This window comes from Lutra lutra, chromosome 4 (assembly GCF_902655055.1).
Source record: "Lutra lutra chromosome 4, mLutLut1.2, whole genome shotgun sequence".
In the NCBI taxonomy this organism is placed as follows: domain Eukaryota; kingdom Metazoa; phylum Chordata; class Mammalia; order Carnivora; family Mustelidae; genus Lutra; species Lutra lutra.
In genome coordinates, this window is record NC_062281.1 from 153,522,913 (window position 1) to 153,535,666 (window position 12,754).

The window sequence follows — 12,754 nt, forward strand, 5'->3', positions numbered from 1 at the left end:
GGTTCTGGAGGACAGGGAAGGGGTCTCCCAAGCCCTGCACAGAGAAATGCTGCTCTAGGGTCATGGAAGGAAGTTAGAAATAAGCCCAGGGATGGTGGCGAGAAGCCCCTCAGGTTACATGTATAAAGGTAGCAAACACCAACGTCCCCACCTGGGTGCTGCCCTCCCACACACACTGGCCCTCAGCCGCCTCCCCCATATTTTCAATTAGCGCTAACTGCCTTGCTGAGTTTTATTGGCCCTGAGAGCCATATAAAGCCTTCCTAGACAAAAGAGAGGTATACAAGTAAATAAATAATGAGATGAATTTTAGATCAGAAACCCAGGCCTCTGCCCTCGGCATCCAGGGCTGTTTTGGAGACCCTGCTGTCTTCCTCCGCACCAATTAGATCCAGCCCCTGACACTCCTTGGCTCCCCAAAGCTAGAAAAGAGCCTGCAGGTGGGGCCCAGGTATGCAATTGACTGAGCCCACAGCACCAAGCTCTGGACAGGCATGTGGCCTTGGGGAAGGATCTGGGGCTTGGGGACACGGGCCTCACCTTGGTCAGCTGGTCCCCTTCTCGCCAGAAGCAGAAACCGGAGCAGAGGGTCTCCCCACGCCTATATGCTGGCGTCTCAGGGTGTGTGGGCAGTGTAACTGACCTCAGCGCGATGACGTAGGGGTCCCTGGAGCAGAGCCAGGATGGAGGAGGTGAGGGCCTGTTCCCCCAGCTCAGGCGCCAAAGCCCCCTCCACACAGAGGACTCCACCAGAGGCTGAGGCACAGAAACTCTTAAAAGGCCGGACAGGGGCTTTGGGCCAGGCTAAAAAGGAGGGGCCTGTGTGTCAGCAGCCCCGTATTTGCCAGGAGCCAGCATGGCTTCATCACAGATTTTTCTGGAAAAGCTGCTCCACTACAGATGCTCAAAGGAGTCCCACACTTTGGGATTTCGTGCTTCATTTTTCTGTGCTTGTCCCCAACAGAAGTGATGCTGTGCGTCCTGGCCTCGCCCCTCTTTAGTCAACATGGGGCCGTCAGAGGGTGGAGGCCAAGGAGGTGGCCCATGAGCAAGGGCCTGCCATGTCTGGGGAAAGGCAGCCTCGCCCCCCTCTCCCCTAGGGACAGAGACCACCCTGCCTTAGAGCACATGTAACCAGAAGGGAGCTGCAACCCCTCATTTTACCCATAGCAAGACGCCGGCAGCCCCAACAAGCCAAGCAGTGCCTGGAGTCCCACAGCAAACAGGAAGAGCCCTGAGTTCAAGATGCTGTCCCCTCCCAGGGAGGGAGATGAGCCCTGCGCGCCACTGGCCTCAGCAGTCTGGCACCCACCCATCGTCACAAGGCTTCCGCCGAGAGGCCAGGATCACAAAGTCCTGGGGCTTGGCATCGCCGCTGCCGAGGACAGGGCTGATGACATGGTAGATGGCGTCGTCCTCGTCCACCTGCTGCACGAGCTCCACGCTCCTATAGGGAGGCCCAGAGGTCAGGACTCGAGAGTCACACTGGCTGCTCCTAGGACAAGCCAGTCCAGCTCAGGCCCTCCCATGCTTCAGCCTTCTTTGTTTTTTTAATTTTTATTTGACAGAGATCGCAAGAAGGTGGAGAGGCAGGCAGAAAGAGAGAGAGAGGAGGAAGCAGGCTCCCCGTTGAGCAGAGAGCCCAATGTGGGGCTTGATCCCAGGACCCTGGGATCATGACCTGAGCCAAAGGGCAGAGGCTTAACCCACTGAGCCACCCAGGTGCCCCTGCTTCAGCCTTCTTGAACAGAGTCTGGGGGGACACTTGGCCACCTACACTGCTCAGCAGGGGCCACAGGAGGGCAGGAAGGTCAGGCCAAGCACGTGTGAACACATACACACAGGTAGGCAGGCAAATGCACACAGACATGGGAACAAAGATATGCACAGACACAGGTCCTGCCAGTGCGCACACGGCCCTGCACAGACATGTGACAGTGTCCTGGTCATGAGTGCCTGCCATGTGACACTGTTCGTGGTGCTTTCCATGTACTGTCTCATTTAACCCCACAGCAGCTGACGCAATAGGTCCTCTTGGTGTCCCCATTGTATAGACAAGGGCCTGAGACTCAGGCAAATAGCCTGCCCACAGCCACATCCCCTCAGGCCCAGGCATACTGCACGTGGGTCCAGGTATACACACATAGGGTTACACCAATACGCACACACAAAAACATACATGACCATGTCTGACCCTACCACCTCCTCCCCTGCTCTCTCACCCTTCCTCAGAGGCTGCCTCATGAACAGGGTGCTATGGGCAGGGTAGAGGGAAGCAGCTAAGGGCTCCCTTTCCCCTTAGGACACTCTCCTGCGCCAATCCCATCAAGTATCAAGATCTGATTTTGCCTTCAAGGCCCACATCAGCCTGCCTCCTCCAAGAGGCCTTCCTACCATAGGCCCAATGCCCCCACCACCAAATCACCTCCCAGCTTTGTAGAATGTCACTACTAACAGGCTTGGGGTCACCTAGACCAGGGCTTTTTATTTTTTTGTTTTTTTTAAGATTTTATTCATTTATTTGAGAGAAAGCATGTGCCCGCGTGCACACACACATGCACACATGAACAAGCCAGGGAGGGGCAGAGGAAGAGGGAGAAGCAGGCTCCTTGCTGAGCAGAGAGCCTGATGGTGGGCGAGAGCTCCATCCCAGGACCCTGGGATCATGACCTGAGCCAAAGGCAGCCACTTAACGGACCAAACCACCAGGCACCCCTGACTTAGGCTTTTTAAAGCAATGGTCTTTTGTGCACCAAAACCTTTGATTAAACAGAAAGCCTGTGTGGAAACAGCCACAAGTAGGCCTGCTCTGGTAAGATAGATGGAGGTAGGAAGGGGAAGGCAATTTGTCAAAACTCAACTTGCCAGACAACCTGTCACTGAATTCCCACATGCATGGATCCTCCTCATGGACTGACTTGGGAACACAGGCGCCTCGTAGAGCAGCCACAGGAGAAATGACCAAAGTAAGGTGTTGGCACAACAGAAAATGACTTTAAGGGAACTGGGAAAAAATACCAGTTTCAACTTTAACATTCTCATATTAAATACTGAAATTTTGGCTGTTTTCCTAAGAACAGCTTTATCTTCCTTGGCTAAATTCAGGAAGAAAATATTCACATGGAGAATCAGTAAATTCGGGGAACAAATGTATTCATAGGAGTAACATTTATATTCAGTAACTCACTACATTCAAAAATAATATATACGTGCACATTTCCCTAAGAAGAGCTGGCAGACTGGGTGAATTCATCAAACTGGCCGTTCGATGCCTTCCCCTGAAGCTGGGAGGGGGCCACCAGCCCCCTCAGCATTCTAACCCCCACCAAGTGGTCCTGAGCCTCCTATGGGGATACAGAATGCCACAGAACATGGTCTAAAAATCACTGATCTAGGAGCACCTGGGTGGCTCAGCTGGTTGAGCGTCTGCCTTCAGCTCAGTTCATGATCTCACGGTCCTGGGATCCAGCCCCACAGTGAGCTCCCTGCTTCTCCCTCTGCTCTGCCCCTCCCCGCCCCCGTGTGCGCATGCGTGCACTTGCGCGCGTGCTCTCTCTCTCTCTTTCTTTTTTTTTTTTTTTTTTTTTTTTAAAGATTTTATTTATTTATTTGACAGAGAGAAATCACAAGCAGGCAGAGAGGCAGGCAGAGAGAGAGGAGGAAGCAGGCTCCCCGCTGAGCAGAAAGCCCGATGTGGGGCTCGAACCCAGGACCTGGGATCATGACCTGAGCCGAAGGCAGCGGCTTAACCCACTGAGCCACCCAGGCGCCCCACTCTCTCTTTCAAATAAATAAATAAAATAAAAAGAAAGAAAAACCAAACACGGAAATTTAAAAGACAAAAAAAGAAAAAGGGGAAATTTAAAAAAAAATAAAGAAAATCACTGATCTATCCCAGAGTGTAAATGCATGACCCACACCTCAAGTACCCATGTTAAGAGGAGGAAAACTGAGGCCTAGAAAGGAAGGGACTTGCCCAAGATCACAGAGCCGGTTGGTCCAGAAACAGGACCTAAACCCAGGCCTCCAACTCCAGTTCAGGCTCAGTCCCTCCAGAGGGCTCAGAATGTCCTCAACTCTGACACCCGCCCAACACGTAACTGCACTTCCCCTCACACCGCCACCCCCACGCCCCGCTAAAAGCCAGCAGGGGCTGAGCGTCAGGGAGGACGGCTCAGCAAGGGACACCCGAGGGCCCCGCTCCCCCATCAGGCCTGAGCGGAGCGCACTGCCCCACCCGCACCTCAGCCCTCACCGGTAGTGCTTGTCCCACTCGGGCCTCCGAAGCAGGTCCGAGAGCAGCACGAAGGCCTGGGTGGCATCCACATGCACCAACATCTCCATGTGAAAGGACAGGAACTTGTCTTCCTCCAGAGTGTACAGGCGGACCTGTATGGGACAGAGGGCAGCCTCGGTCCCACACCTCCTCCCCAGGCTATGCTGGGCCATGGGGTGAGCTGACTCCACGCTGGAGGCGGGGGCTGGAAGCTCAGGGCTGCCACTGACTTGCTGTGTGACTGTGAGAAAGCGATTAAACCTCTCTGAGCCTCAGGCTCATCCCCATGGAAATGGGCCGCTGGGAGAATCTGGCACAGGTGGACAGGAGGGTGTATTAGGAAGCAGTGACTAAGGCAACAACAGAAAGGGTCCTCAGAGCCAGGCACCTGGTGAAGCCCCTAATGTCACAGATGAGGGGCAATGACTCTCCTCAGGGCACAGGCAGAGCTCATGTCTTCCCTCAACCCAGGCTTGTCCACTGGCCCTATCTGCGCAGGGAGGAAGGAGCAGAGAGAGGGAGGAAGCAGCAGGGCAGAGAATAGCAGAGATGAGGGGTTGGGGGCTAGATGGTGGGTGGGCAGGAGAGAAAGATTTGGGGGTTCTCCACTCCAGGTACTGTGAGAGCACCGTGTTTCTCCAACTGGGATGGTTTCATGGGAGAAACCAATTCCTTTTAAGAAGGTCGGTTAAGGGGACACCGGGGTGGCTCAGTGCGTTAAGCCACTGCCTTTGGCTCGGGTCATGATCTCGGGTTCCTGGGATCGAGTCCCACATCGGGCTCTCTGCTCAGCGGGGAGCCTGCTTCCCTCTCTCTCTCTCTGCCTGCCTCTCTGCCTACTTGTGAGCTCTGTCTGTCAAATAAATAAATAAAATCTTAAAAAAAAAAAAAAAAGGAAGGTCGGTTAAGGGGTGCCTAAGTGGCTCAGTTGGTTGAGGGACTGCCTTCGGCTCAGGTCATGATCCTGGAGTCCCGGGATCGAGTCCCACATTTGGGCTCCCTGCTCAGTGGGGAGTCTGCTTCTCCCTGACCCTCCCCCTCTCGTGCTCTCTCTCTCTTTCTCTCCCTCTCAAATAAATAAATAAATAAATAAATAGATGTCGGTTGAGCATCTGCCTTCAGGTCAGGTCATGACCTCGGGGTCCTGGGATTGAGCCTTGCATTGGGCTCCTTGCTCAGCAGGGAGTCTGCTTCTCCCTCTCCCTCTGCCCCCTCCCCCACTTGTGTACTCTCTCTTGCCCTACTCTCTCTCTCTCAAATAAATAAATAAAATATTAAAAAAAAGAAAGAAAGAAATCCCCCTTGGACATGAGTGGTTTGAGAGAACTTCTGTTGCTTGAGGTCAGCCATCTGGTGGGTGGGGCCAGCTACCTGGTTGATCTCAGAAGATAGCACCCAGTTGTCCTTGGCCACCAGCATCTTCAGGGAGGAGACGTTGTTGTAGCTCAGGTAGACCTGGACAGAGCACAGAGAGAAGCTTCACCTTCTCCCCTTCCGTGGGGGCTCTGGGCCAGGAGGGGACATTGGGCAGTGAAGGGGTGAGAAGCGGGGGTGGGTACCAGGCCCTGGGCCTCGGGATAGGAGGCCCAGCCTTGGGCAGACTCACTGTGTGACCCTCTTCTCAGGGCCTCAGCTCCCTCCTGCCAAACGGGGACAGAGGAAAGCCCTTTGCTAACTGCACCAATCTTGAGTCATGACACAGTATCCTGTCCCCCTCAGGCCTACTTTCAAACCCATTCTGACAAGAACAGAGAATCAGTGACCCCCCACCCCCAACACGGGCCTGTGGACTGTCCCCTCAGAGCAGAGGCCTTACCTGGTTGCTAGGGTCCCAGGGGACAGAGAGGGGCATTTCTGCCTGTTTACAGGATACGATGTACTTCCTGGGAGAGGGAAGAGAACCACCATGGTCCCTGGGGAGCCCACGTCTTTCAGAAGACTTCGCTCCCAGTGCTCAGCCCTGCAGCAGGGGAGGGACTCCTGTCCAGCCACGTAAACAGGCTGGGCACCCAGAAAATGGGAGCTGAGAGCATACGAACTCATCCAGAAGCAGAGTGAAGCCAGGGGCAGGGTGCTGGGGGAAGGCTCGCTTCCCGTGCCCTCGCCGAGCAGATGGCCTTGGCTGAAGCAGCTTTGCCCTCGTGCCTCAGTGGGCTCCTCCGTACATTGGGGCTGGGCGTTGCACCTGTCTCATAGGGTCATCATGGTGGGGAGGGTCGGCCTATGGTAAGTGATCTGTAGATTCACACTTCTCCTGTCCACACAGATGGCAAACCCCAGCGTATTTCCAGCACTTTCCAGCGTGGAAAGTGCTTCAGCAGCCATGGGCCACACCAGGCTGTGCGTCTTGAGCAACTGCCTCTGTTCTCAGGACCTACCCAACACTCATCGCGGTCAAGGGAAGGAACCCAGGATTCAGAAGTGGCCAGACCCTGCCAGGATCAACGTCTCACTCCGCCCATCATTCCCATCTGTATACCCATGGCCGCCTAATCCCTCTGCTCAGTGTCCTCGCCCAGACATTGGGTCCGGAAGACCACTGGCTAGTAAGGCTGTGTGGACATAAAGGCCCCAGCCCAGTGCCCAGCACAGGGGCGGCACTGAAGAAATGCCAGTCCCTGGGGCCCGCGGAGCAGGCGGACAGCCCTGAACCTGTGTCCCCTCCCACCACCTACACTCACCTGTCCAGCCGGATCTTCTTCCTGGCGCTAGCCTCTCGATAGCGCCGCTCGCCATCCTGGAGAGAGACGCAGGGACAGACTGTGCTGCGGGCCAGGCGAGCACCCACATTACTGTTGCCCCCCCAAGGCATGAGGAGGCCCTGCAGCCCTGACGTGGAGCTCGGGTCTCACGGGGGCAGCCCAAGGCAAAGCAACCTGGACAGGAAAGGGCCAAGTCTCTGAGCCGCAGCCCCTGCTGCCCCCAGACTCTCTGAGTGACTCTGGGAGCACCACCTGCACTCACTGGGCCTCAACATCCTCCTCTCCACAAGGGGATCGCAAAGGGCACAGACAGTGCTAGTAAGAACCCACGCTTCCTGGGCACCTGCTGCTACCCGGCACGCTTCTGAAGCGCCTTCCGTGCAGGTGTCAAGCCTCGTCACAGCCCTCTCAAGTTGGTATTCATCTTACCCTCATTTTGCAGAGGAGGAAACTGAGGCACAGAAAGGTGGGTGGCTTACCCAAGGTTGTAGATGTAAGGAGTGGGGCCAGGAACGGAACCCTGACAGCCTGACCTGGAGTCCAGCCTCTTAACTACTGCTTCTGATGTCTCCCCACTCATGAGCGTTACCTGGCCCAGGGTGAGAGTGCCTGTGAACTATTTGCCACCCCTCCTCCACCCCTCCCCCGCAGAAGCCCAGCTGTGGAGTGGGGGTCTTTCACAGCCAATGCTTGGCCCTGTGAGGTAGGCAGGGTGGAGGACCATCCTGGAGAGAGGGAATGCCTCTCCAAGGTCACCCCTCGGCACCCCCAGAAGGAAGCCCCAGGAGATCCAAGACGGCATTTTTTAAGAGACGGGCTTTGAACCCAAGCCCCTGACTCTGGTCTCTATGCTTCTTGCTCTCTTGTCATCTCCTCATAATGGTCACCATTTACTGAGTACCTATGGGGCTCAGCACCCCTCAGATACCCGCCGCATCCCCGGGAGGCAGGAGTGCAGACACACCTGCTGTATGGGTGGAGACTGGAAACTGACAGAGGGCGCCCACTAGAACATGGCAGAGGGGGCTTCTAACCCACATCTGACCCCAAAGCCAGCGCTCCTCTGACTCTGCAGGCTCGCTGAACGCCTGCTAACACCTAACTGAGCTATACCCATTCACGGCGCCCTGTTCTTGCAGGCAGACCAGGGTGCCTGCCTTGCACAAGGGGTGTCTCTGCGGGTCACAGGGCAAGCTGGCTGTGCCCCCGCAGAGGGGCAGGGCTGAGCCCATCACTTCCCGGCTACATCAGGGGCTAGCAGGCCCCACCACCCTTGGGCAGAGAGGGAGGGGAGGGGAACTGGTGGTGGGGCAGGGTGCCACTCACCCCCGGCTGGGGCCGAATCCAGGGCAGTGTCCGAGGCTGGTCATCCGCGTCCAGGACCACGAAGGTCATGAAGGCACTGTTGATGTGCCGCCGATGGCTCTCAGCCTCCTGGCGGTAAGCCTCCACACACACGCCCACCTCCATGCTGAAGGGGAAGGATGGCCGCTTCCATGCTGGACCCACCTTCCTGAGCGCATGCCCCCTCCCCAACACACACACGTGCACGTGTGCACACACACACTCCTGCGGCTCTCCCAGCAGCCCAGATCAGAATCCCTCTGGTAGGAAACCCAGAAATGTTCCCTTCCATCACTGTTTACAGAGCACCTACTACAGGCCTGGCCCTAGGCTAGTCACTGGGGCCCCAGAAAGGAATACACTGGTTCGGTCCGTGTGCTCATGTGCTAACAGCTGGGGAATAGGGCACTAAGCAAGTATATACACACATGTATGTACATGTCTATGTATATATACTATGTAATGGAATAAATGTATATAACACGTACACACATATATGTAGATATGTACATATCATGTATATAAAACACATGTAAACTGCAAAGGATTCTGGAAGGATGTGAGTACTTTTTCCTACTTGGAAATAATGTTCCCTACACACACCTTCACGAGGGCCCTAACAGCTGTGCTCCCGACAGCTAACTCACTGCTGTTTCGTGGCTTATAAAAAGCAGCCACCCCTGTGCCCCCCTCTCAAGAAGCTTGATGATCCCAGCATGTGGATGTTATGCAGAGGGTGAACCAGGACCTAGGACGGGACAGTCACTGGGCCAAGGTCCCACAGCAGCCAGGAAGGGAAGCTGGGCTGCACTTGCAGTTGCTAGTTCAGGGCTCCCCACCCCACCCCACCCACTCCCCCACCCCCCCACCCCCGCTCCCTCCACCACCCCTCCCCCACCACAGCTGTAGACCGTGTGTGGGTCAGACCGTGAGGAATGGCCAGAACAGTGATAACGCTGCCCAGCACGGTTCCTCTGTCAATGTGCCAGTTAGACCGTACTGAACCCTCACAACCGCGATGTCATCATGCTGAGCCCCATTTCACAGGCCAAAGAACTGAAGCTGAAGTGGGGCGTCTGGGTGGCTCAGACGGGTGAGCATCTGACTCTTGATTTCGGCTCAGGTCATGATCTCAGGATTGTGGGGTGGTTTCCCGTGTGGGACTGAACACTGAGCACAGAGCCTGCTTGTGATTCTTTCTCCGTCTGCCTCTGGTCCTCCCCAGACCCCACCCCCACCCCACCCCCTCCAACCCTGTTCTTCAGGCTCTCTCTCTCCCTGAAATAAATGAATAAACAAACAAACAAACAAACAAACAGCATAATTGTTAAAAAGAAAAAAAAAGAGAACTGAAACTCAGGGATGTTGAATAACTTGCCTAAAGCCACACAGCCAATAAAAGGTAAGCCAAACTTAAATCCAGGGAGCCTGGCTCCCTCACTTTTTTTTTTTAAGACTTTATTTATTTGACAGACAGAGAGCATGAATGCAGAAGGGCAGAGGGAAAGGGAGAAGCAGACTCCCCCCTGAGCAGGAAGCCTGATGTGGGGCTCGATCCCAGGACCCTGGATCATGACCTGAGCTGAAGACAGACGCTTAGTGGACTGAGCCACCCAGGTGTCCCATTGTTCCCTCACTTTTAACAACTCCATTATGATCTTTGAAATCAACAAAGATACATATTTAAAGTAAGCTTTCTCAGAAGTATCTGATTCATTCCAAATTAAGGACTCTGGGAAGGAATTGTTGTTTTAGGAGAAAGGTATGGAAAGACTTGATAAATGACAGAATACTGGCAAGAGAGGGCTCTATGATGTGAGCACAGCCCAGAGGCAGGAGCCAGGAAGAGAGACAGAGACACACGGAGCATAGGGAATGACTGGAGACCCCAGGAGCCACAGGGCTGGAGAGCCCAGAGTAGGGAATAGCAGAGCTGCATCTCGGTCATGGTGAGGGTGCCCTGCTGCTGGGCAGGCTTTAGACTTCATGGGCCTTTTATCTGCGGCATTGGCAGCTTTGCTACTAGGTCCAAAAGAGCCCTCAATCCCAAGGGGCCCTGGTCCCACTCCTTACCTATGCTTGAAGGCGTTGTTCACGATGGCCTTGAGCACCAGGCGGTCCCCAACCTGGGAGGGGCCCCGGAAGTGGAACATCTCAATGGCCTTCAGCGTAGGGTGGGCACGGCACAGCCGGCTAAAGGAGGCCGGGGTTGGGGAGACAGGACAAACACCCCAGTGCTTTAGCCACAGGCCTGGGCCAGCCTTTCCCCCTGCCCCCAGCCACAGACCCAGCCCACATGCACTGCCCTCTGGTCCACCCACTCCCACCCAACCTGGGATGCTTCTGCCCAGGGGAATAGAAATAAAGTCCCATTTTGTAGCTTAGAACACTCAGGTCTATGCAGCACTAGCAAGCAGCTGAGCTTGAGGTGGAAGATGAAAGGACAGGGCTTGGGGCTAATTCCTTTCCCATTGTTCCCCAACCTTTACACCCCAGCACCAGATGCTTCTACTATCTAGAAGCCCTCCCCTTACCCAAAGCTACTTGTCATTCAAGGCCCAGCTGAAGAGCTTTCTCCAGGAAGGGTTCCCTGACTATCTGGGCTGTGACCCTCCTCTGAGATCTTATCGTACACGGACACGCAGGTGGGTCTGCCCAAAATGGCATTGTTTGTACACTGGGTCCCAGGGGGTCAATAGAGGGGAGGGGCCGTGTGGGCCAGGCTCTTTAGAGGTGAGGAATAATTCCTCTGGCTCAGGAAGATGTGGGTTGAGGAGGGCACTCCTGGGAGAGGATAGGATGAGACAGGACTGGTAGGACAGTCACAGGAAGCAATGAGGTCTTGGCTTAAGTGGAGCTGAGGGCAAGTAAAAGGTCAGCACCAGGTCAAGCTGAATGGCCAGCCCAGGACCCGGATGCCACACTAAGGCATCCAGACTAACCTAACTAACCTAACATCTAGACTAACCCTGGGGTAGAGCGCACTCCTGGCAGAGGGAACAGAAACACAAAGCCCTAGAGGCAGGAGGGTCAGGCAGTGAGTGTCAGTTATCATGGCTATAAAAAAATACCCCCATATTTAGAGAACAAACCCCGGACAAGGGCAGAGATTCTAGAAGAAGGAAGGAATTGTTTTCACCTCTAGGGAGAAGGGAACAGTTAAAGAGGCTTTGTGGATTTTAGCAGATCAAAAGGAAAGGAAGTGGCCAGAAGCAAAGGCAGAGGATGGGAACACGGAGAATGGGAACAGGGAAGGGCAGATGGCTTCAGGTGCAGCAAGCATAAAATACTGGAAGAAAGCAGGCAGGACCCAGCCAAGAGGAGGCCCTAGCGCTGGGCCAGGGGCGTGGCATTTTCCACGCAGGTGATGAGGACCGTGTGGAGGAGGGGACCGCCAGCTCACAGAAAAATCACTCCTCTCTGGCTCTCAAAGCCCTAGGTTTCCCCTGACAGAACAGCCAAGCTCCTGAAGCCTTGAATGCCAACTCCAAGCTGGGGTTTCTCCCCCCAGAGGGAGCCAGCCAAAGGAAGGAGGGAGAGAAAGGAGGGGAGGCAGAGGCAGCGCTCTCTCTCCTCACCTGGCTGCGATGGTGGCCACGTTCTCCATCCAGGCCATGATCTGGCCCCCAAAGGTATTGCCTTGGTGATTGGCATGGGGGGGCAGGACCAGCTCCACGCTTTCCACACGGGTTTTTTCTGCCGGTACCGTGCAGCTGCAGTCTCTACTCTCCAGATCTGACCCAGGAAGGGCAGAGGGAGAGAGTGGGAAGGGGAAAGGTTCTCAAGGGCAGACCCTCCCACAGGGCAAACCCGGGGACCCCTGCCACCAGCACTCCCAGTCACCCAGAGTCTTGTATCGACTAAGCACCGAGAGCGCCGGCCTCAGCTGAGGAACAGGAGGGCTCAGGATGAGGGAGGTGAGGTCGTAGAAGGGCAGAGGGCAGGACACCCACTTGTAGAGAAGACACACCTGGACACAACTCGGACAAGTCAGGGAACCTCTCTGACCCTCAGTTTCATCATTGGTGAAGGGGTATGTCAGACCCAACCCACGAGGTTTGTGAAGATGAAGTGAGATAGTGATTCCAGAGAGCTTGGCACCAAACTCAGGAGACAGACTCTCAGAAGGATAGTTCTTCCCTCCCTCTGCCCTGATAGGCCCTGTCCGTCAGGGGCAATGGCATCGGGAGATCCTCAGTAGGAGAGGCCCAAGAGCAGGCAGGGCCTTGGGGGTCAGAGGAGCAGATGCTGATATGACCCCCCCCTCCAACCCAAGGGGGAGCCGTGCATCTCCCATCAACCAGGAAGAGAGACCTCGTCAGGGACAGCCCATCAAAGAGGTGGCCGTTCACTGGCAGGCTGCTCTGAGATGCCACAGACAGGCACAAGGAGAGGTGGAAGGGGGCCTGAGCTGAGATCTGGAGACAGGACA

At 55.3% G+C, this 12,754-nt stretch overlaps 1 protein-coding gene across 6 annotated transcripts in view; it reads right to left on the reverse strand.

Annotated features, from left to right (window-relative positions):
• The window catches only part of ACOT11 (acyl-CoA thioesterase 11), a 52,382-nt gene that overhangs the window by 4,385 nt on the left and 35,243 nt on the right, over positions 1-12,754 (reverse strand). For all 6 annotated transcript variants that reach the window (XM_047723919.1, XM_047723918.1, XM_047723917.1 and 3 more), the window contains exons 7-15: positions 11,901-12,057; positions 10,396-10,515; positions 8,305-8,449; positions 6,958-7,013; positions 6,093-6,159; positions 5,648-5,731; positions 4,256-4,389; positions 1,313-1,447; positions 541-667 (exon numbers count right to left, since the gene is read on the reverse strand). In XM_047723919.1, coding sequence (XP_047579875.1) covers positions 541-667; positions 1,313-1,447; positions 4,256-4,389; positions 5,648-5,731; positions 6,093-6,159; positions 6,958-7,013; positions 8,305-8,449; positions 10,396-10,515; positions 11,901-12,057 — 1,025 coding nt within the window. The remainder of the gene's footprint in view (positions 1-540; positions 668-1,312; positions 1,448-4,255; positions 4,390-5,647; positions 5,732-6,092; positions 6,160-6,957; positions 7,014-8,304; positions 8,450-10,395; positions 10,516-11,900; positions 12,058-12,754) is intronic.